General features: G+C 39.0%; 1 protein-coding gene across 1 annotated transcript; it reads right to left on the bottom strand.

Annotated features, from left to right (window-relative positions):
* Positions 1-1,251: 1,251 nt before the first annotated feature.
* On the bottom strand, positions 1,252-22,980 carry RARS1 (arginyl-tRNA synthetase 1). Its single transcript, XM_019740948.3, has 15 exons — positions 22,881-22,980; positions 21,600-21,734; positions 18,385-18,573; positions 17,361-17,469; positions 16,707-16,807; positions 16,004-16,125; positions 14,740-14,860; positions 12,639-12,768; positions 11,543-11,647; positions 9,502-9,680; positions 8,870-8,979; positions 6,049-6,154; positions 2,733-2,905; positions 2,346-2,593; positions 1,252-1,468 (listed from the first exon to the last, which is right to left on the bottom strand). The coding sequence occupies exons 1-15, from the start codon at positions 22,923-22,925 to the stop codon at positions 1,359-1,361; spliced, it is 1,983 nt and encodes a 660-aa protein (XP_019596507.3). The 5' UTR covers positions 22,926-22,980; the 3' UTR covers positions 1,252-1,358.
* Between the last annotated feature and the right edge of the window lie 2,211 nt (positions 22,981-25,191).

The raw sequence follows: 25,191 nt of genomic DNA, 5'->3' as shown, positions 1-25,191 counted from the left end.
GCTCATGGCGACTCTTGCTGGTTGCTGGCCGCTCACGCTGGCTGCCGGCCATTGGCCATTCATGGCAGCCTACGACGCTGACTGCTGGCCACTCATGCTGGCTACCGGTGTGGCAGCTTATGCCCACTTCCAGATGCTCAGGGCAGCCCAGTTCCAGGGAGAGCTGTTGTTCACAATCTTAGCTGTAGAGGGCACAGCTCACTGGCCCATGTGGGAATCGAACTGGCGACCTCGGCATTAGGAGCTTGGCGCTCCAACCACCTGAGCCACCGGGCCGGCCTCATTCAACTTTTATACACCAGTTTGCAACTCGCAGATACTGTTATAACTCATGATCATCATCCCTAAGGTTTCTTTGAACTTGGAGACCCTTGGAAACAGCCGGGAGCAATCCTGTTCGGGTTTATCAAGCGCTTGTTTTTGCAGGTACTGTGTTAGCTTCTTTACATGAATTCTCATTTCAGCTTTATGTTGGCAGACTACATCAACAACGGACCCAACCATCACTCTTACTTCCCTTCCGCTGACCCCCCCCTCACTGTCATCAAAAATCTCCACCTTCTATCTTGCTAGCAAAACTCCATTTCATGGGGTGAAATGATACCAAGCTCAGGGGATGAATCTGGACTGATCTGAGCAAATCATGGCAATCCTGTTCTTTGCTTAGTCAAGTTCTTCCAGCTTTCCCTGCAACTGGAATCGGCATTATGACCAATGAGGTGTTAACAGTTAATCTGGAACTTCATGAAAATTTCCCATCTGTTAAATTTTCTTGCTCCTTCCCTTGAATCCAGGGCTATTATATTGCCAGTGTCATATTTTGCTAAAATAGAAAGAGCTTACATTTGAGAGTTAGATACACACATGGATACGAATACCAATTCTGTTTCTGAGCAATCCAGGGCAAATTACTTATTTCTGTGGAATCTCAGTTTTGGCACTTGTGAAACAGGGACAGTATCTACGATAGAACAATGGAATAAGGAATAAATGGGACAATGAAGGTGCGCAAAGTTCATGGGCCTGTATCAGGGCTCAATCAATGGGATTCCTTATCTAATTAAAATGAATGAAATCACATCCCTGCTCAGCCAATAAACACTCTCACTGCTACACGAACCCTGTTACTCCATGTCCCCCACTAAGCCATTCTGGTTTAATGCTCAGCAGAAACAAGCATATTTGTGAAAGAATTGGTTTTTCTTTTCAGAAGCCTAGGTGTTAGAGATAAAGAACCACATGTTACGTAGATAGTTGACAAATTTCTTTTACTTGTTTTTGTATCCACGATTGTAAAAAAGCAAACAGTGCTAATGGCCACTTTGGTAGAAACACACAGTGTTCGAACCTAGGAAGGATTACATTCTTTGAACGGGTTTTATCCCCAGGATGTCAAAGCCCTTGGCCATGACCGCAGCCACTGCCTCACATAGCAGCATACGCCACATGTTCACCTTCAACACTTTTCCTGAGAAGACAGAGAGAACAGCATAATCGTTAATTCGTTTTTCTCTTTGAAAATCACTATTAAAGAATCTATGTTACTTCTGGATTTTACTGAGAAGTGAACAGCCTAACCCATATGTGTCTTGAGCTTAAACTAACTAGAATCACTTTACCTTAAACTATAAAGAGACAATCCAAGAAATAAAGGTGTTCCTGTTCAAGAAGTCTATTTTTATCTGATAATGAGGACAAGAGATACAGGGTTTGCAATGATTAGAACTGTAAATTTTATATTTCTTTTTAAAATGTAGAGTTCTTTCCTAGGCCTCAGGGTCTGAAATAAGTATCAACTTTAATACCATGATAATGGTGAGATGGTTTTTCCTAATAAAGTTTCAGCTCACAGGCACGACCCTCTGAAACGCCTACCTGCCCTGTGACACCTTAGTTCAGTCTATTTCATTAACTATGGAACATGCCAGAGCAGAAAGCCTAAGGTAAGAAAATTGATCATTTTTTTCCCCAAGGGCAGCTTCCATTATCAAGAACCCCTACAGATTCATTCTGGGACCCTCAGTCACACTGCTCTGTTGGAAATGTCCTATTCCTAATGAATGGTCTTCAATTGTTTTCTTTCGAGGCTTCCGGTTTCATGCTATGTGCCTATGTGTGGAAAAACTAGTCTGTTTGGGACTGGGATGAATTCCACTAACGCTTTTATTAGAGCTGGTTTAATTCTGTCTGTTACACAATATGGCTCACTGTGTAACTGTTTGTGAAAAAAAGGGGGGGCAGCTTCTATAAATAAAACAAGCTGAAAACCACCCACACCCAATTCAAATACATGCCTTCCCCAAAGGTGTCCCATCCCCCGTGTGGTCACTGGGTGAGGCACTCACCAGTCTGTCGATCTTTTTCCACACAGTAGCAGCTATCGTAGAATTCCGTGAAAGTAGTTGCCAGCTCATAGATATAATCACAGAGAGTGTGGAGAAATAAGTCATCTAAAATCTTCTGCAGAATCTCAGGGAACCGTAAAATGCACCGGCCTAATTTCCATTCTTTCTCATGGTCCAAGATGATCTTGGTCTCCCGAGCAGCTTTCTGGAGCATCTCTTCATCAATATTGGCCAGACGTGCAATAGACCTGAAAAATCAGGCAACAGCCATCATTCCCTTTGCCAGACACATTCTTATTCACTCAAAAACATGTAACATAAAGTGACTGACAGAAATTAGGAATCATTGTTTGATTCAAAATAAAACAATGCTGTGCCCACAGTTACCTGATTCTGGTGAAGGCATACAACAGGTAAGCAGCGGTGTTTCCTCTGTCATCCAGCATTTTGTCAAAGGAGAAGATGTAGTCATTCAACCGGTTATGGGAGAGATCGGCATATCTGATACAGCCGTAAGCAACGGATGTCTGGGCAGCCTTCAGTTCCTCTGTGGTTAAAACCTGTAGGAAAAACAAACAAAATACTTCACAGCTTGCTGACTGCTGCCTTTGTCCTGGTGTCTCATAGGCACAAGACGAGGGTATGAGTATTTAATGGTGCTCCTTTATCAACAAACTGTACCTACACAGTGGAGAAAACTAATCCTATCACCGTCCCAAAGTGCTCAAAATCAACATTAACGATTATTTATGAGACTTATCAACATCATGTGCCTCCTGAAATCAATGAAGTAAGAACTCTCGCCGAGACTGCGTAACTTGAATTTAATTATGAGGAAATATCAGACAAATCCAGCCAAGGGAAATTCTACAAGAAAACTGATCAGTACCCTTCGAGTGTCAAGGTCATGAAAATCAAAGAAAGCAAGGAACAGCTCAGGTTAAAAAAGATTAAAGAGATGGGATGACTAAATGCCACGTGACCCTGGACTGGATCCCGTCCTAGAGAAAGGACATTCATGAGACAAATGGGGAAACTTGAATAAAGTCTACAGATTACACAATAGTATTGTATCACTGTTAATTTCCTGATTTTGACAATCCTACTATGGCTATGTAAAATATTAATATTTAGGGACGCTATTAAGGGAATTCTTTGAACTACTTTGTAAATTTTGCATGCCTAAAATTATTTCAAAATGAAAGGCTAAAAGAAAATTATGATTAAGGTATTCAAAAAATTAGAGGGACAAAATTAGATAAAAAGATGCAAAATTTCAAGATATTTGGAATGTAGAACAAAATGTAATACCTGAAATAGAAAATATTCAAAATGAAGCACAGAGAGAAAAAAGTGAAAGAAAAAAATCAATGTGAGAGACATATATAGGACACAATTAAAGTTCTAACACAGGTACTTGGAATTCTAGAAAGAACAGAATACGGGAAAAATGCAATATTTGAAGTGATATGACTAAGAATTTTCCTAAACTGATAAAAGAACTCAACCCACAGATTTCGGAAGCTCAGGGTAAGTACAAAGGAGAGAAACAACTTCCCCCCAACCCCAAACCACAACCAACCACTTCTTAGTCAAAGCACCAAAACAAAGACTAAGAAACATAGTAAAAACAGTCTGAGAAAAAGATACATTATCTCTAATTGAGCAACAAGAAAAGCGATACTCAAAAGAAACCATGGACGCTGGAAGACAATGGAATGCCATCTTTAAAATACTGAAAGAACAGCTGCCAAACTAGAATTCTATAACCAATAAAAATATTGTTCAAACTGAAGGCAATATAAAGATGTTTTCAGACAAATGCTGATAAAATTTGTCACCAGCAGACCTGCACTACCAAAAGATACCAAAAGGAGAATGAAGGAAAGTAATCCCAGATAGAAGTAAAAAACTCTGGGAAAGAATAAAATGCACAGGAAGAATAAATATGTGAATAAATATAACAATGATAGTTTGAAACAAACAAACTCTGGACAAAAGACTTGAACAGACCCTTCACAAAAGAAGATAACTAAATGGCCAAGAAGCATAAGAAAAGGTAGTCAACATCATTACTCATCAGGAAAACGCAAATTTTAACCAGTGAGATGCCATCACACACTCATGAGAAAGGCTAAAAACACCAACAAAATCAAGTGCTGGTGAAGATATGGGGCAACTGGAACAACCATATATTCGTGGTGCGAGCTCCTTGGAAATGTTTAATAAGGTTAAGCATAAGCCCACCCTACAGCCCAGCAATGCCATTCCTAGATATATATCGTAGAGCAAAAGTGCAGGTACCCATAAAAGGGCTTGAATGACAATACTGAAATTAGACTTTTATTCATAATAGCCAGCAAATGGAAATAACCGTAATGTCCACCAACAGGGGAAAGAATAAACAAAATGTGGCATATTTGTATAACAGAATATTATTACTCAGCAATAAAAAGAAATGAACTAATGATATACTCAGAAAACAGCACATACTTTATGGTTTCATTTATATGAAGTTCTAGAATGAACAAAAGTGATCTATGGTTACAGAAAACTTTCTGGGATGATGGAAATGGAACTTGATTGGCTGGTGTTACCAGGAATATATATATAACAATTCATGAAGCTTTGTATTTTATTGTATGCACATTAATTTCAAAAAATTGTTGCTGGACTGGCCACATAAAACAGCCAAAGTAGTTTTTGTCATCATGCAGAGTAAACAAATTGTTAGATAACTAAATTTCCACTTTTCATTTGATTGCACCAGATGTGCTTAGGCCAGGACTAAAAGGCCAAGCTACTCTGGAGATACCAGCCGGGTTCACAGGGCACCCACCTACTAGAAGTAGACAGCAAAATGATTTCACATTTCATTTTGCTAGCAATGTTTTTTAAGGGAGTAGGTGGAGAGAACGTGGCCTCAGGGCCCGACTTCTTACTCTCTGGGTCATCAGGAATCTCTGAGGGCGCGCCTCCTCAAAGGACCTCTGCTCGTGTTTGGCTCTTTCGTGTCTATATTTAATCCTATTGTTTCTCCTTCTGTAATTTTACCTTTGCATTTACAGTTGTTATGTTCATTTCAAGTATCACCTGACTTGCTGGAGAGTAAAAGACATAAGACCCTTTGAATCTCAATCCTTGACCTCTGTTACCCCATCTTAAAAAATTTTCTCATTGCATTTTGTTCATTGTGATGTCATTCCTCCAAATTGCAGACAAATCCAACCATAATCCTTTTTGAGGGCGCTATGAAAGCCCGTCATGTTCCCAGATGGCTCAGCAGCGGCCTGGGGTGGGAGATGCTGACTGCGGTCACCGCTCTACAAAAGCTCTGGAGAAAGGAGCTCAGCGGATGTCAACTCTGCCAGAAGTCGGACACTCACCCCATATCGGTCTGCAATGTTCTCCCACCACTGGTTCAAAGCAGTGACAGGTGAACTGCCAATAAAAGGCAGAGACCACATGCACACTAACAAAAGGCAAAAAGGCCATGGCCTTGTATAAAAGCCAAGAACTGTATTTTCAAAATAAATGCGCAGCAACTCATGAAACAAACTTACTGTGCAATAAAATCTGAGTAACATAAGCCTGTCCCAAGTGGAACGACCCTTTATAATCCTTCTCAGTTCTCTGAAACAAAAATGAAAAAAATCACAATAGAATGCATGGTGCACAATATGCAAATGAGGTCTTGGATTACCTTGTCTCTTTCTTTTTCCTTCAATTTGTCCATGGATCGTTTTAGTCCTTCTTCCAAAAGGTCTATGAGGCGCACTGTTTCACCTGAACGTGTTTTAAACTTCTTCCTAAAAGATTCAAGGAAAGTCCTCATTAAGTGGATTTTGAAGTAGACCATCCGACTTAGAAATCTTTGTAAATGAAGGTCTGACCCCACTCTGTTCCAGTTGGCACCCAGGGAAGGTGCCAAAAGAAAGAGAACGGGTACTTCCAAGTGTCTTTCATCTGTCGCCCTCAACTCAAAGCACTCTATGTGTTAGGCTCCTAACAGCTTTCCCTGCATGTTCACCTTTTTAATACATTCCCTGAAAGGGAAAGAAAGGACACATTTGTTCTTTTGTTCATTTTCCTGAACACAAAGTTTGGCTTAGCTGTTTTACCTTAGAAAAATTATTAATAAAATACACTTTGCTTCTAGAATTGTTTGGGAAGTAGGCAAATTCCTAACTGGAATCTCAGTCGCATTTCTCTACATGGGAATTCCACTTGTTCAGTGCTAACCAACCCTGGATGCATATTGGAATCAGCTAGAGAGCTTTAAAATGATGCCAGGACGCCATTCACACTTAACTAAAATCCGACTGTCTGTGGATGGGGCAAAGGCACTGGTGAGCACTGCCCTGGGCAACTGCATCATTAAAAGCTTTTCATGAAAACTGGTTTTTACCTATTAAACAGAAGTTTGCACAACACCGAGAATATAATGTCTTTTTCTTTCAAGTTAAAAATCTTTCAAACACAATGGTACAAATGAAGCATACTTTTCTAACACAAAGCCTACCAAAATAATTGTGATACTTCCTACTAAAGTTATATTTTCAGAGTTGCCTTAGAAAGATCTTCTTGCCCTTTACCACAGAGTTAAGACTCTTTTATTATCCCCAAAATATATTAAATACTTCATGGCTTTCCTTATGCCATCCGCTCCTTCTTGAGTGTCCAACAGCTTCCAAGTTTTCTGTCTGATGAGATGATATCCATCCTAAAGCCTAGCCAGAGTGCTAAGCCTTCCTTCATGTCTCTACTTTGCAATAACTGGTCTTTTTCGTTACTCCCTACCTGTGCGCACCTTGAATTTTTGTGATTTTTTTTGTGTGTTTACGCCTCTAACCAGTGGAGGGATGCATATCTGAATACCGAAGGAGATTTAAAAACAAGCCTAATACTCATGTTAGACCTAGTAAGTCAGTAACCCCCGGTGGGGCCCGGGCTCCAGAGCACTGCCCTGCTCTAGGAGACAGGCTCCGTCAGGGAAGGGGTCATGTTCTATGTACCTTTGTGTGTACACCGAGCAGCACCCAGCCAATGCCCTGCACAGCAGGTGCTCAAAAGACTGCTGTCCACGAAACATCAGCAAGATGATTCAATAAAAGGAGGAATTATTTATTATAAGAACTCTTAAAAGAGAAAAATCTCACTGAAAAATAGGTGCAAGAACCTGGGAGCATTTTAATGGAAATGTTTAAAATATGGCAGGCTGCCACTGGTTAAGTATCATTGAAATTATTCTTCATTTTTCATGGCCTAGGATGCCATAATTACATGATGCTGAGAGTGCGGAAATATAAAACAACACTGAAAAAATAATCAAGGGGAAAAAGCCCCTTAGCCATTACATGATAAATTCAATGTAAGATACGAATATTGGTGATAAATATCAGGAATAAAAGCAAATTTGGTAATTTTACCCAACTGTAGGAAGAATCATCTAAATGATAGTCCAAAAACCCAAGTTAAGAAACTAAGATACTATAAGCAATATTCAACTCATCAGTTAGCTCAGCGCCATCTCAGGATCAGGGACACTGTACTACGTACTAAGTAGGACCAGTGTCTTTTGATCCCAAAACAGTGCAGCTCTACAGAAGATTCATATATTATACTTAAAAAATGTCCGCTGCTGCTGCCAACAAGGTCTATGACCTTCATATAACCTGTACCTGAAGGAAGACCCTGACACACCGAGGCTGCCTTTTATATGCTTAACTGGGGATTCTGTACATTGGCTGGAGCAGCCCGAGCTACTTCATGTGGTTTTCAGAAGCGTTACCATCTTTGTGCGACGGTACTATTTGGGCCATGTCACCTAATCTAAATCTAAAACGCTTGATTTTGAAGACATGTCGATTAATTAGTTAAGTGATCCCAAGGTACTGTTAAAAATTTTGTGCCTTTGAATTGGTGAGTATTGTATATAAATATTTGCTTGTATTTACCTTTTTATTTGATAAACATTGGGTAGAATGTGGGAAAAGAACTGGAAAATAGAAAAACTGAAAATATGGATATTAACATGTAGGTCTCAATAAACATATTTTTGAGATGAGCATAAAAATGAAAGCTGGAAACCTTAAAACTCAACTGGAATCTCAATAAACTTCTTTCTGTGTGTTGGCCAGGTGTTCAACAGTGAGGGAAGAAACAGACATTTACAAAACATTTGAGATACATTAATGAGTATTTTGTTTGAATTGAGGCGGTACTGTGATAGATTTTACAATTTAGATCTGTGGGAACGGAAACCCTCTTTGTAATCTGTTAAGTCTATAGTCTGGCTTCCATTCAACTTTGTACAAATCTCCATAAAAGGCTACATTCTCTGGCAGTGATAAGATATAGGTACAAAACAGCTCAGCTGATTCACCATTAGAACATATGTAGACTTAAAAAAAAAATTGTGAACTAAATTTAATTCTAATATGGCATCAAACGAAATGCAGCCTCTTCCAAAGACATCTGGGGCTCAGGTATATCGTTATCACCTGTGGATGGTCCAGACTTACTTATCTTCCCCCAGCACCACACCAAATCCAGCATGAGACACTCGAGTTACTTTCGGGTCATACCAACCGATCATCTGAGCAGCAGCAAATACTGTCTGAAAATGCACAGACTACAAAAGAACAGAATTAAGAAGTGACTTGCTAAACTTTCTAATAATAAAAAAAATGACTTAAAGCTCTTGCACTTAAGAATAAAGATATGGAAAATTCAAATCGCTCACAAAATTTGTAAGGCAAGTATAATTATAAAAGCTCTTTTTTATTCCCTATGTATGAGAAACAGTAAGAGCAGGACTATTAAAATTACTTTCTATATTCGAAGGGTTTTAAAGCAACTGAATTTAGGGCAGGTTCATGGGCACTAATATCAATTAAATTTCATGTCTCACAACTGCCTTTTCAGACAGGAATGGTCACTGAGGTTCAGAGAAGTAACACTGCTTCCAGTTTACAGAGATAAATTGAAAAGCTGGGAAGTGCCAAATCGAAACCCTGTTCTTTCACCTATGTTAGTTACAGTGCTGTTCTGGGAGAAAATTTATAGTCTGCAAGTGCCAAATGCCACAGACCTCACCATAGCATCTCATCTCCAATCAGACAATGTAAGAACATAGAAAGATCTACAAACTCACTTGTCCACTGTCCACCACATAGATAATCATATTTGCTTTCTCCTCAAATAGTCTTTGTTTAATAGCAGCCAGGTCAGATGTATCATAGGTATAACCTCCATCTGATTTTACGATGGTTAATGGTACGGAACATCCTGGGACAAATACAATCTTTCTGCCATCATCCATTTGCACAAATCCTAAAAAAATAAACTTCATTAATAATGTTAAAAGAACCCTGAAGCAATATAAATGCTTAGCTATCACAGGATATTTATTAGTGAGCTCAAGAAATCACGTTTTTTCTCACCACGACCAACTATGAACCTTGGAAAATGGCTCCTGTCAAGGTTGTCTGGGCACCTAGGGTGTTTTCAGGGAACAGTTTTCTGGACCCACACTACACTTGGCTCCCAAACTCTTTGTAGAACCTCACTGGAGTCTACCTGCTCAGCAGGTACAGAACATTTGTTTTCCGTGCTTTGTTTTCAAGCTGAGCCGGAACCATAGCCTTCTTCTGGGAGACAGATGCAATTTCTATCACGGCCTCTTAAAATGTATTGAAAGAACATGATGATGATAACAGCTATATACGAGTGCTACTATGTGTCAGATACTATTATTGTTATTGTACAGTTTAGGAAACTGATACTTGGGAAGGTAAAGGCAGTATAAAAGGATGGTTATAAACAAGCTGTGAAGCTAGACTGCCGAGGTTTGAGTCTCAGATTTATCACTTACTAGCTCCGTGACCTTGGGAAGTTACTAACTTCTCTGCCTCTTTTCTCATCATTAAAAAAAAGTCCTTACAATTTTATTATCTTAAAAGTATGGTCCCTTGGACCCAGACTAATAAATCCATTTCCCATTCAAGGAACCAGGCTTTCTTGGAGATACCAGATTAGCTGACTTCAGATATAAGGCAGGGAATGTACAAAATAATTCTCAAATATTATGTACTAGAAAGCAAGTAAACTATCAAAGATTATAGGGGTCAAGGAAAAAAAAAGAGACAATTTGAAGAGCTACCATTAGCCAAAAATGGAATAATTTTAGCATTAAAAAGAATAAAGGCAAATGACTGAGAAATACAAAAATATCCTCATTCATATTAATGATAAAAACAACTCAGCTGTCCTATCTGGAAGATGCTAAGAAACTAATTTATTATTCTGAAAATTGATAAAGAAAAATAAAGAAGCATGCATTTATACTGCTGGTCTTATGTGAACTGTACCTCAGGATAACCAAAAAAATTATGTGACAAAGCTCTGTACAGGAGAATTCCAGGTAACAGACAAAGAAAGAATGACAGAATACCACCACTTTCTAACCTCTAGTGAAGTAATGGATCGAAGTCATGATCATTAATACCTGCTACAACCACTGGAGGAAAGTTTAATGGGGAAATTTAAGGCTAGATAGGGCTGACAACACCTTAACCCACTAATCCGTCTTAACATCATAAAAGAGCCAACCAGACATTGTCTGCATTCTAAAACTAAACAAAAGACAAAATAAGGAAGAAAAGAGAACACAAACCACAATCTAATCAAACCGCTTTAGAAAATACAGAAAATGGAATTAAGTTAAATAACACCATGTGGGAATTTCTGTAAAACACATCAACGGCCCAGTTTCTTCAAAAAGGAAGGGAAAGAGATACCTACGGATTTACAGAACTTAAGACATATATTAAACAAATGTAATGTTCAGACTCTGAAAAATAACCCTCCTGATTAAAAAAGATTACGAATCAATCTGGGAAATTTAAACTCTGACTGGCTACTTAATGACATTAAAAAATCATTATGAATTTTCATGGAGTGACAGTGACACCGTGATTTTGGAGTTGGAGGAAAGGCCTGGTTCTTTTAAAGACACATACCAAAATAGTTATAGACAAAATTGTATGATGGAAGCAGTGTACAGACATATTGGTTGGCCTGTATTTATAATTGCTGAAGTTGGGTGACACATGCATAAAGGAGGGGGGTACTATAATATTCTCTTCACTTTTGTCTTTGTTTGAAAGTTTTCATAAAAGCTAAAGAGTGCCTACCTTTATCTTCAAATTCCTTTACAACATCATCCATCCTATCTTGATAGAAGGATTCCCCCCTTTCTATTAAAGAGATGTCCAATGCATCGTAGATTTTATTAAACTCTAGGGGGGAAAAAAAAGGGTTAAGAATTTAAACAAACCGGAAACGTGCATCTTATATTAAAATAAACTTATTTTATTTATTAAAATTAATATTAAAAAATGTACAATACAGAACATTATATACATACTGCCATTTTGAAAATGTGGAAAGAATATGGTAAGACACACATTCAAATATTAAAGTGGGTGGGACTATATAGATAATTTTTATTTTCTTTTTTCCTGTCTACATTTACTTTTTTTCTGCAAAGACCACATACTTCTTGTGTGCCTTTTAAAAAATTAAAAAATGTACGAGTACAAAAAGAGAAAAGCATTTATTTGTAGATTAAGCATTTACTAAATTTTCTTACTTTTTCCTAACTTGTCCCATTTACCTATCTGTCTAGCCATGCATCAGTGACACAAGCCTACCTATGGCAGCATTAGAAACCATTTTACTACCTAGTACTGAAAACAGCCACCATTAGCCTTCTTTTCCAAAGATCTACTGGCTATTTTTGTCCATTTATCCTTCAAAGTGACTTAAAATTACTCTATCAAGTTTGAAAACTTGAAATTGTCTTAAAACGACAAATGAATTTGGAGCGCTGGGGGCTGTGCGTGATACCCTAGTCAGACATCCCGCTGTATGTGTTGTGCATTTCTCTTCCTTTTGTCCCATACATTTCTGGATAAATGTATCCCTAAGTGTTTATAACTTTGGTTGCTACTGTGAATAGGATCTTTTCTTTTTCTTTCCTAATTAACTTTTGCTGACTTCTGAGAAAGTTAAATTTTGCATCTGCCTGTCTATTATTTCTTAGTTTATTCTAGTTCATTCTTAGTTGTTTCAGTTTCAGAAAATATTTCAGAAAAAAATCTGTTTGCTAGTCCTTGAAAGTTTAACATGTCACGTAAGGTCAATTCTGAAGGACCCTAACATCAATTCTCAAGGACACTACATGCAATAGTATTTGTTCAATGAACGAAAAAAAGCCCAGAAACTCACCTTGGCGGGAGACATCACAGATAAGCTTCCAAGCTTTTATGATATCTGGATGTTTACTCTGGAGCAGAACTACACTTTGGTATGCTCGCTTTTTAAATTCCTCCTCAGTATCAAATCTCTTCTTGGATTCCTGTGTTAAAAAAAAAAAAAAGTGAGGTTTCTAAAAAAGAGCCAAACCTGCATTTCTGTATTAAGAATTTATTCATTTTTCAAAAAACAAACGAACAAAACCCACAAGAAAAAAGCCAGGAAGTGAAAATTTAGATACCAGAACAAAAACAAAAGATGTGCTCTATCTTAATAATCAAGAATATTGTTACAAATTAATGTTCCCAAGAATCCTATTATTTCGCTTGAAATCATTCTTCCTGAAAACACAAAATTCTCACCACAGTGCTATCTCCACTTTTCTAATTCACACAAGCCTACTCACACCAATGCTACCGTGTTTCAGTAGAGTACACGTGAAAAATAGCTAACAGGTAGGAGTGAATTTTCTGGGCTCAATTTTCCATTCTGCCTGTGGTCTTGGATGAGTAATTTTTTTTTTTTGCAAATAAAAATCCTTTCATAGTTTTATTTCTATTTTGAAAGTAATACATGCTTACTGTAAAAAAAAATACATAAATAGGTATATAGTTAATCCCACCCCAAACCAGTGACATTTTGGTGTGTAATTCTAGACATTTCTTTGCAAATACACACCACTGTGTTTTAACCAAAACTGTAAATATATGGCTTTTCTTTTACTATGGCTTTAAAATTTAGCAGTGTATTATAAATATTTTCTTGCACTCATAGATATGCCTCATTATATTCAGAGTGCAGAATTCTAAAAGGTGATTATAACATTAGTTATTTTATCTGTCTGGTATTAGTAAACATTTCAGTTGTTTTCAATTTTTTCATTAGAAAATATTTACCAAAAGACAAAAAAAATCTCCCCAAGACAAACAACAAAAAAACCCACAAATGTTTATTTTTTTTTTTACAATCTATTGCTCTGTATTAATAACTACTGCAATATAATCAATAACAAATGGCAAAATTTTCAAAACATGGGTAGTGTAGACTAAATGAAAATGAAACAAAATTATAGGAAAATTCCCCAAAGTAGGTAAGGCCTTAATAATCAAGAATTGATTGCACTATTTATTTTCATTTCTTAACAGCCAAAGTAGATATTGTTTATATTATAAATGACTTAACTGAGGTACAATAGGATCATACCATTTTCCTACAGCACAACCAGAAACATCATAATCACTAAATCAAAATTCATAATCTCTAAATTTATAATCCAGATGTCTATCTCATTATACAGCCTCAGTTACGAGATCTAAAAACACTGGTTCATTCTTTTATTTCTTTAAAATGTTTACTTTTTAATGCAGCAATCCTATTGTTGGGAAGTTGTCTATCATTAGAATATAATTTTAAACAGCGAAGAAAACCTATGTGGACAAAGTTATTTACTAAACAAAGAGACTCCCCAAAATGGGGGGAGAAAAAAATAATCGAGAGATTAATGTAAACTTTGTACATCAATCCAACAAAACAATGTGCAGTCATATCATAAAGTAACGTAATAAAGTTTATAATAAAATGTTAAATAATTACAATACAATAAAATCACAAATGATGAAACTGATGTTTGTATATGGATGAGTCAAAAAATCAAAAAAAGCTGACCACAGTGATTGACTTGAAATTATGGTTTATGGGTTCCATTGTATAATGGTTAGCACTCTGGACTCTGAAATTACGGTTTATAGTCCATTTGTCTTTTATAAAACTGCTCTTACATATACTCAATGACATTTTCAAAGTATTGTGAAGAAGACAAGAGCATCAAAACCATTTTAAATACTAAAATTTGGATTAACAAACTCCTAACCCACTTAACAATGGGTAATGTGCTAGAATTCAATTTTCAGCAGACACCAATACAAAAGCAAAGATGGGATGTTAAAGGGTGGAGTTTAGCAACTTTTATTTACCCCACGGAAGGTTCAAATACCATTCTGAACTCCCTAAGGAAAACGAGTAATTATGCTGAACGGTAAACACACCAATAACACAACAATAAATGGTATCAAACCTTATAAAAGGCCTGCAGATCCCCAATAGGAGGTGAAACTGTTAGATAATCCGGAAATTTATCTTGCAGGTGAGCGATGAGCATGCCAAACTGGGTCCCCCAATCTCCTACATGGTTTAATCTAATACCAATCAGAGAACATAAAATAATTTTTAAATGATAAATATATTTAAATTAGGGGAATTATATTCCATTAGGAACCACTACCATTTAAGTGCCAGTACATCACATTTAGTAATATCTTCTTCACTTAGTTGTTTCCTCAACTGGTCTGCAAGCTCCAGGAGAGGCAAAGACAACATCTGTTCTGTTTAGCAATGCGTACCCAGTAGCAGAGACTGCACACAGCAGGCCTCCAGGATTTGCGAAATGACTGAGGTTTCTATCCATGGATTATAATGTTTATTGTGTAGTTAACTGGGACAATGAAAGCTGAGCTCATGTACCACAATTTCATGAAAATTTAACTTCAACCAATTTTCTTAGGGTTAATTTATATACCAGTGGTTCTCAAATGTCAATGGACAAAACTCTTCAAAATATGACAATCCAACCTCTTCCCATCCCTCACTGCTTCTAACTAATCTCAAACCGCCAGACTTGCCTGGATTATTACAATAGGCTTCTAACTTATTACCATACTTCTCCCTCCTTTGCCTAGCTCCTTCACAGAAGCCAGAGTAATCTTTAATTAGATTACAGGCACACCTCATTTTACTGCACTCTGCTTGTGCTTCACAGATATTGCATTTAAAAAAAAAATAAAAAATCGAAGGCAAGATCCTACACCAGCAAAAAAAATTATGACTCACTTTATTGTGTCACTTGCTTTATCGAGGTGGTTTGGACCTGAACCTACACTATCTCTGAGGTCTGCCTGTACATTGCTCCACTAACTAAGACTCTCCAATAGCTTCTCATTACAGTCAATAAAATCCCAATTTCCTACCATGGCCTACAAGGCCCAGCATAATCTGTCCCCCACCGATGTCTCCCCATACTAGAATATAAATCCTTGGTATTTTGGAGGCACTCTAGAAATATTTGTGGAATGAAGGAGCGGTGGGGGGACCTTTTCCTTGGTTCTACACCACAGAATCTAAAGTCACTAGTTCAGAGAGATCCAGGCCATAACTGATTTTAAACGCCTACTTACTGGGTGAATAGAAGCAGAACCACACTTATGAATCACTGATTGAGTTAGATTCTTTCTCAAGTGACATGTGTTATTTCTATGGGAATCTCCAAAGGCAAGAGCACGTACCTTAGCACGTCATACCCTGCAAATTCAAAGAGGCGGCACATGCTCTCTCCTATGATCGTTGACCTGAGATGGCCTACATGCATCTCTTTAGCTATGTTGGGAGAAGAAAAATCGACTACAACCTGGGATAGAAAATAAAGAGATTTCTTTTTATAGACAACAATATTGTACTACTATTATGTAATGTGACAAATACAGCTACAAAGGCAATCATATTACAATATATGACTGAATCAAATAACGTGTACACCTTAAACTTACACAACATTATGTCAAATATATTCAATAAAAAAGATTTTTTTTAAAGGGTTATAAACATTATATTCAGCTAACACATTCGTTAATAACATATTTAATAATAAACTGGGACTTAAACAGTAGCTTGGCTTGTAATTCAACTGTGTTAGGTTTCCTGATGAATCTACTCATTCACCATTAACTAAAAAAAGAGTCAAACTCATTTATACAAATTATCATTCTCTATTTCAGCGACAGCTCAAAAGTATCAGCTGGACCTTGTGGAATGAAGTAAAAAGAAAAATCACAAAACAAGCAAGACCCAGGAGAAAGGCTACATCAGTTATGTTCATAACCTCAAATACTAATGACTAAATTTCAATATAAATGAAAGCCATTCCCAGTTAAGAGCTTTTCACACAGTTCTAACATATAGATTAGTATTAACTGAAAATTGTACATATACCTTTTTATGCTCTCCAAGGGCAGGTAGCTGAACGCCATTCACCAGGAGACTGGTCAACTGTTCTGATACAAAGTCCTTTCTTAAGTGGATATTAATAAAACCTAAAGAACAACAGAAGAGAGAAAAAAAATCAGATAGCTTCCTGTCTTGAAGGATTGCGCACACCCAAAGGCTTTCTCAATCTCACTGGTGCTGGCTCCAGAGCTGATGTGGCTCTGGCAGAAGGCTTCCGGAACCCAATACCACCTGGGGCCTTGACTTAAGCTCTCTTATCAGCTCCTAGTTTCAGCATCTGTTTCAAACAACACCACTCTCCTGACAGCTTCTTACTTGATTAAGGGCCCCTCACACTCAGCAAATGATTTGTTCACCTCTTAACAGAAAATAGCCCTTTTGCCACAGATTTACCTGCCATTATCTATGTTCTTTTTGCTGATCAAAAACTGAATCACGAGGTAAAGTAACTCATCCAAAATTGGGCAGCTAACGCTAGACTAAACCTGTTTCCTACCTCTCAATCTGAGGTGCTTTCACCACCTTATTCAGTATACAAGTCTTAAGCCTACATTTATATTTAAAAGTGGTTTTCATTTTTTTATTTCAAAAAGGACTCAGCATCAATACAACTACTTAAGAAGGGTAACATTGTCATACCAGGACCAGCAATTTCAACTTTTTCAATACATTCATTGTCTGGGAGGTGTTTGGTAATGTTTTCAGCAATTTCTCTTGGATTAACTTTCTGTTCCTTGGTTTTGAGCATCTATAACACAATATAAAATGATTTATTACACAGACGTTTCAGCAAGTTACTCTGAAATGCACAACTGACAAAGCATTAGAAGCATCTGACATAAGACTGATCAAAAGGCAGAAGCAGAGAAATCCAATGACCTTGTACATGGACAGATTTAAGCATCAATAGTCTTAAGAGGAATACAAAAGTGCCAAAACCACGTGATCTCCGTTTCAAAATGAGTTGCCACAAACATCTATAACTTTTCAATGAAAACATAAGAGTCTTTAGTTATTATGCCTGTTTCCAAGATATTTACATTTCTAATTTTCCAATCACAGAAATGTGCAACATGCAGAGCTGGGAAATAAACAGCAGCCTTATAAACTCAACCTAAACACAGACACACAGAAATTATCTGGGAGAAAAATCTGGACTCTTTAGGTTAACCCTTTCTATTAAGCAAAGAAAGGAAAGCAAAAAGTCCCAAACCAGGTACAATGAGCCATAAACTAATTAGACAATGTAGCTATTAAAAATAGGGAATTCTTCTAACTGGAAATGAAATGTCAGCCCACAGCTGCACCAAGAATTTGATGGAAATGTTGGTTGGTAAATGGCTTACTTTTAATTCCTCCCCTTCCAACACTCACGAATAACACAGCACTCTTGGACACACAGGACGGAACAAACAAAACAAAACGGTCCCTACTATCGCCCTTCAATATTGAGAATACATACAAAAATGTAACTGAATATTCAAATCTGTGCTTTTTGAAAAAGAAAAACATGTATCTCCCTTCCTCAAGTTTTTCAGAATTGTGGAAGACGTTTTTGCTCAGGATACAACCCTTCACTATTGTTTATATAGATGGTACGATGACGATAACGCTTCAGAAAACGAAATCACCAAGAGTGCTCTGTAATAATACAGTCAGTCACCTGAGAGATTCCCATTGCACTATTGCACTGATAGTCCCCAAACTTGGGCTGCTGACTTGGTGTCACTATGAGAGGAGGGTTTTCCAACTCTGGAAACGCAGCCTTAATGGCACAACCGAAGACCTCTTGTAGGCGGCTATTGATGTTAATCATATTTTTAGTCGGTCTCTTCCTTTCTGCTTGAAGACTCTGTTAAGATAAGAATGAAAACTGTGTCAATAAAATAAAAAGCTATCTTATATGATGTATCCAAATATTTTGAGAAACCTTCAAGTGTCTGCAGAAGAATCAAAAGGTGACGTACACTCATAGCACCACGCTCTCCTATCCGGGATATGCCGCGAAAGGTAACAGGACAAGCCTGTCCCACAGCACCTGAGGCAGACACGGGAAATGCTCTCAGTTCTCCTTCTACAGTCATTTTACCAGAACAGAAACTGGGAGTAGGGAGCATAAAGGGCTGACTAAATCTTCTTAGCTTCTCTCAAGTTCTGAGAAAATAGTATAAAATTTGATACACACATGTCAAATGACAGTGAAAACTCTATGGACAAAAACAAGTAAAAAAATGTATTCATCTATTCTCTTTATTAAAATGTTAACCTCTTCCAGGCACGAAATGAAATGGAGCATTGTATTGATAGATGATATCAATATATCAGAAACACAGGTTGTTTTGTCTTAATATTAAATAATCCCATGTTGGAAACTACCTATTTCTCATTTTCTTTGAAGTCGAATATACTCACTTAAGAGGGTGTATAGTTAATTACCTCTATTACTGCACTTCTCACCCCCACAAAATCAGATGTCTGTCCCACCAGACTTCTGGACGCAGAGAAAGTGCTTATTCATGGCTCTATCCCCGGCATCTAGCACCACCGTACCTGCCATGGAGCAGGTCAGGAAATGGTGAATGAACACACGTGCTTTTAATGGGGTACAAACGAAATACTGCCTGCACACTAGTCACAATTTTATGTTAATCAAAATGTCAGTGATGTGCAGTATTAATAGTGACAATAATTAAAGTTATTATTCGAGTAGTACTGTGTCAAGAACTGAGCCATGTGCTGTATTTAGATACATCATCTTACTTCATCTACACAGCAAAACTGAGTTTGCCACTTCTATCACTTTCATGTGGGCTAGAGATTGAGTAACTTGCCAAAGGAAACAAAGGTTAAGTGGCAAAGTCAGGATTCCAACTCAGTTCTCTGGAGCAAAGAAGCCAAGTTCTATGCTTCCTCAGCACCCCCTTTAGTATATGGAAAAAATTGTATTCTTAAATTTACTAAAAACCGATTTAAGTTTTCAGTTGATCAATAATTGATACCCCTCTGCGGTGACACTCAAAAAAGGGGGAGGTATGCTTTTCACAATCTAAAGATTTCCAATAGCGAATACTGAAGCTTTTAAGATACGATCCTAAGACCCAAAACCTACTACAAATACATCTCTATCTTTGTATTTTTAAAGGCTAGGGGTACCAGTATATGTGCATACATGCAGGTTTTTGTGTGTATATATGTAAAAACACATATATGAATCCACTGTACTTGATTTCTGCACCATGCAACTTCGTATTTCATTATATTTAATACTTTTTGCCAAAGATTTGTGCAAGTCTTTTCTCCTCAAAAATAGTAAGCTCCATGAGGTTAAGAAATATTACATAAGGTACGAACATCTCTGCTATAACTCAACATAAGCTTTCTGAAACACCTCACAATATGCAAAAAAATGACATCCTAAAAATAACAGTTTATGAGGAAATCCGCACCAGAAGCAGATTACTCATAATCATTGCTTTTGTAACAAGGGCACCATTACAACAGCAATCTTAAACTCATCACTGTTAAAAAGGTATCTGTAATTCTTAGCAAGTACTAATTAAATATGAGACTTTGTTATAAAAAGATAGAGGGATAAGAAGAGCTGAAGTGGCTGAGTTAAGGAAAACAAGGGTGGAATGCCTCGGAGACAGACGTCCAGTAAGTGTTTCTACGTCAGACCCTGTGGCTAGTGAACCAGGGTCAGAGGTGGGGTGAATGGGCGCCCCACACAGTCGTTTTTCCTTCTGTGGCTTGCTGTTTTCCAGTGTGTTTGTGCACCTCGTGTTCAGCTCTGTCAGTGTCACTCCGCAGGCCAAAGTATTTGTGAAAGAAACCATACGCCTTCCGCATTACACTGACTGTACTCGCCTATTTACACGTTAGAGCTAACTTCTATTACGGACACGTGTATTAGAATACACCCTACGACTTCCTTTTGTATCCTGTCCATCATAGCCACCAGCAAATATTAGGCATTTAATAATACTTTTGAATTGAAATAGAGGAATAAGTATAATAAATAAGTGTGGAATGAATGAGGTCATCAGAGAAGTGAGATATTTCTGGGAAGATTCCATGGAAAAGGAACTCTGTGATTTTAGAAGGCTAAGACAAAGCGATTGAAGCAGAACAGATGATGGGTAGGTAATAAGAAAGACTTCACGGACATGGGTCAGGCAGAGTCTAAGATGAAAAACTCAGATACAGTGCCAGTGCAGCCTGGCTGGAAGTAGTTTACACACACACAGGAGGACAATTATGGAAGTGAGGTCACCCTTCAGGATGCGTCACTGGCAGACCCAAATGAAGCAAGGTCAATTTTTTGACAAAACTGATAAACACTGTTAGATTACAAGGTCATTAAATAACAAACACAGCACAAGCTTTATGGAAAAGAAAGTTCCAAAATATTAAGTGGAAAAAAAACACAAAAAACCAGCCACTATGACACTTTATGTAAAATATAAAAATAAAATTGTAAAAAAACTAACTTAGGGCAGTGAAGGACTGTGCATGTATTTTAAAATACTTCCCTTTGATCGAAGCAATTACTTAAAATTCAAAACCAAAATTTTTTTTTAAAGCCATAGGCATACACTGTTGAAAGAAATGTGTCAAACCCTACCTGAAGCCAGCATTAAGCTGGCCAAACATTAAGTACCATGAAACATTTCAATGAGCCCTGGGAGTACAGGACACCAACTTCTCCATTACTTGCACCAACAACTTAGTCTTAAATTGTTTCAGGCAGGGAGAAGAATAGGGTTGTTCTCCTTTTTCCAAATCCATTAGCGTTTCCTTTCAGAATCTTTGACAAGGGTTTTTTAAAAAAGGTGCAATAATTCCAATTGTAGGATGAAACCAGAACTGAGTACTCACCTTTCGAAGGATATTCAGTCGATACTTTAATTTTAAGTTTTCTTCCCGCAACTGCTCCAAATTTGGAGAAGCTTCTAAACAGCCACAGTTTTTCAACCGTTCAATTTCAGCAGTCAGAGACTTAATCTCTTTTTCCTAGGAAAGAAAAGGCACTTTGTTTGGTCCAGTATGATGGATGGCCTCCATGATGTAATAAATTGTCCATAAAATTACTTCATTTCCCCTCTCCACCAGGGCATGGCAGAGGTAACAGGAATGAAGGACTGTGTCTTCAACTGTCTGCCTTTTGCCCTTTCTGGGACAAAACAATTTCCCCATGTTTTTCCTCTTTGATTCCAGTGTGTTGTCCTAGAGGAGGCTCTTTACTCTAATACCTAAAACAAAAGATACACCAACTCTGAAGGAAGTCAAGTGTCCAACCTAACTGCATTACTAAGGGAGAGAGGCCTCATTTGAAATTTCAGCATGTTTGCCAGGACATAACTACGGCATAAATAAGCATACATTATGCTCTAGGCACTGAGCTGAACACTTCAGAAATTATCTCTATAATTCTTACCCTAACCCAGTGAACAGGTACTTATTACATCTCCCCAATGACAAAGAACGTACGCTCAGAACAGCGAACAATGTACTTGACTAACTTGTACTTTGTGGCTGCTGATTTAGCACGACCTATAAAGCAGTTCCTTTTGATATGATAAGAATAAACCACTTTCATATCACCCCTCCCTGCTGCGCATAAAAGGTAAAGGAACTGTTTCACTTTCAGTTTTAGGAGCTACTATGACTATGAAGGCAGACAGCAAACTCCTGTTGGATAATGAACCACGGGGCTACTGAGGATTCCTGCTGCTCAGTCTCAGGGGCAGAACAGCGGCTGAGCTGCCGACCCAGGGGTCCTGCTCTTATCCCCCCGTCCCTCGGCCTGTCCTCCCGCCTGCCCCGAGAGCACGCGTGTGCGCGGGCAAGAGAAACACCGTGGGGAGAGGCTGCACGGAACACGCACGGCTCCGGCCACCGGAGATGCTGGTTGGGAGGGTCCATGAGACGGCGGGACCCTCCGTCCCACTGAACCTCACTGTCACAGGGGTCCTCGAATGCTGGGCTCCTCCTCGCCCACCCCCGGGGAGGGCGTTCGCCTCCGAGGCAGCGCAGGCCCGGGGCTCGGGACCCCTCCGTCTGTCCGCGTCGAAGGGCGGCAGCGCGGTCTCCGCCTCGCCGCTGCCGCCGCCTGGTCCCTCCCCTCCAAGCCTCTCCACGGGCCCCACGCGGTCCTACCTGCTGCTGCAGCCGTGCGGAGCACTGAGCCACCTGCCCTTCCATCCTCCTGCCAGCACCTCCCGCAACAAGTGGCCGGAAGCGGAAACGGCCAGCCCTGCCCGGAAGCGGAAACCCCCCTCCCGCGGTCCGGAGGCTGATTGGGTGCCTCGGCCTCTGCTGCCTCCTGGCGGAATCCAGGCGGCACTGAGGGGAGACTCCACGGGAAAGGCGGGGACGATGCGCCCTTAGGCTCCGTTGTTGGGGCGAGGGCGGAGGGTTTCAGGGGAACCGGACCAGAGCGGCTCTGTGCGCGGACTGACTTGGACAGAGGCACTTACCTGGAGCTAATGTCTCTCAAGGGCTTCAGTTTGCCCCTCTGTGAAATGGGTACAGAACAAAATCTATTCATCAAGAATTTACTGGGCACATTAATATGCCAGACACTAGTCCAGGCGCTGGAACACAAGCTGGAACAAGTCAAAGTCCCCGCTCTTATGGAGGTTACATTTTAGAGTGAAGATACATACAGGACAAAAACAGTAGCTATCAATCTCATAGTTTTATTGGCCAGGAAAATAATGTGGTGGAGTGAGTTGGGTCAGGGACGCCCCCTCTCTGTGCAGCATTTGAGTTAACGTTTTAAACAGCTCCCCGGGGATGTAAGTTTTGAGAAGGCAGGTGCCTTAACCATCTTGTCCACGCTTCCCTGTAGCCCCAGTGCTTTAAAGCAGCGGCCTCTAAACTTTTTTGTTTCTCTGCCGCATGAAAGAATTTTTAAAATTCATACTCCAGGTAGATTTGTAAAAGTTGACATCTGCAAACTCTTGCCACCACTTTAAATAGTATTATAGCAATGGGCTATTTTCTGGCATGTTGCTTCTTGTGTAAGTGCTCTCACGTGTTTTCATCAAAACTGTGGAGCTGTAAATTTAGCTCAGCCGATTTATGGCAAGTATCCACCATATTAATTGGCAAAGTTAATCCTCTGTCAAATCAAATAATCTAAATCATACTTACTTTTTTAAAATTTAAAAGTTATTTGCCTTAATTTTTAACTTTTAAACCAAATGAAAGTGTTAATATTATGTCCCCGTGACACCTTCTCATTTCTTAATTCCAAGAAGGATGGAGGGAGGGATGGATGAGTTGGTGAATGGACAAATCGATGGACAGATACATCTCCGCCTTCAAGATAAAGCAGAAAGTAAGGGCCATCTTCTTACTAAGCTCCCTTTGCTTGGTGCTCAAGGAGTCACCCTCAGGAGAGAGACATTCTTGGAGTACCTTGTTCAGTTCCTGTTAATTTACACTTGAGGCAATAGGACGGGTGGTATGCCTTTCCCTGTAGAAAGGCATATGTATAAAGAGAATTGGGTGACTGAGTTTGCAGGCTAATCAATTTTAGGAGTACTGATATACAAAAAGCCAGGATCAGGAAATGGATTCCCCTACTGTTTCCAGGCCCACAGACCCCTTAAAATGTCTTCCTCTATGCCGGGATGCTTATAGCTTGGCTTGGAAGACCCTTCTAGAGTGGAGCTTGTCACAGCGCATTACTCAACAAGTATTTCTTAACTGAAAGAATAGAAGGCTGCTAGGCAGAGAGGTAGCAAATGCAAATTGCATGAGGCAGGAACTAAATGTATTTGAAAACAGGAGGGGTATTAGGTGTGGGCAGTGGTGGAGAGACTGGAAAAAGGTGAAGCCTTCAGTATTCCCGTCCCACCCAGAACCCTTTTCCTGATTGGTAATTACAGAGAAGGGACTAAACTCATCTCTGGGGCAAACATTTAATCTCATTCATTCATCCCACAAATATTTATTAAGTACCTATTCTTTGTCAAGTCCAACAGAAAACAGGGCAAACAAGGTCGCTCTTTAAGGTCTTACATTCTAGAGGGAAGAGACAGACGAGGGTACAGTGCTCTGAAGCCAATAAATCAGGTTGCCGTGCCTGCCAGAGCGACCTGTGGGAGGGTAAGGGCATGGGCAGGCCTAACGTCAGGGTCAAAAGGGCTCTACAAGCAGGTGAGGCTTGAGCAGAGATCTGAATCGTGATAAAGAGAGGGCCATATGAAGACGGGATGAAGACACAGTGGAAGAGCATGCCAGGCAAAAGGAACCAGAATTGCAAAGGCTCTGTGGTGGGAAGGAAGAAGAAGATGAGCATGGCTGGAGTCTGATTAGCAGTGAACTGGACAAACCTCACTTGTTAGCCTTCTTAGAAGCAGGAAGCAAAATGATAGCCAGTGTGCGTATTGCAAAAGATTTGTAGTCAAAAGGCAACCACGGGTTTTATGAACAGGACCATCAGACCCAGTGAGGTTTG

The sequence above is a fragment of the Rhinolophus sinicus genome, chromosome 5 (assembly GCF_057876585.1).
Source record: "Rhinolophus sinicus isolate RSI-liver-muscle chromosome 5, RSI-T2T, whole genome shotgun sequence".
NCBI lineage: Eukaryota > Metazoa > Chordata > Mammalia > Chiroptera > Rhinolophidae > Rhinolophus > Rhinolophus sinicus.
The sequence above is the reverse complement of the archived record's forward strand: the minus strand, read 5'-3'. Positions and strand labels throughout refer to the sequence as shown.

Excerpts from the sequence above, each read along its gene's own strand:
- RARS1 (XM_019740948.3), bottom strand. The coding sequence starts at position 22,925 with ATGGAAGGGCAGGTGGCTCAGTGCTCCGCACGGCTGCAGCAGCAG. Across the intron at positions 16,808-17,360 it reads AGTTGAAATTGCTGGTCCTG|GTTTTATTAATATCCACTTA; the intron begins GTATGACAATGT and ends GTTGTTCTTTAG. Across the intron at positions 8,980-9,501 it reads ATGTGGTGGACAGTGGACAA|TCTGTGCATTTTCAGACAGT; the intron begins GTGAGTTTGTAG and ends GTTCTTTTGTAG.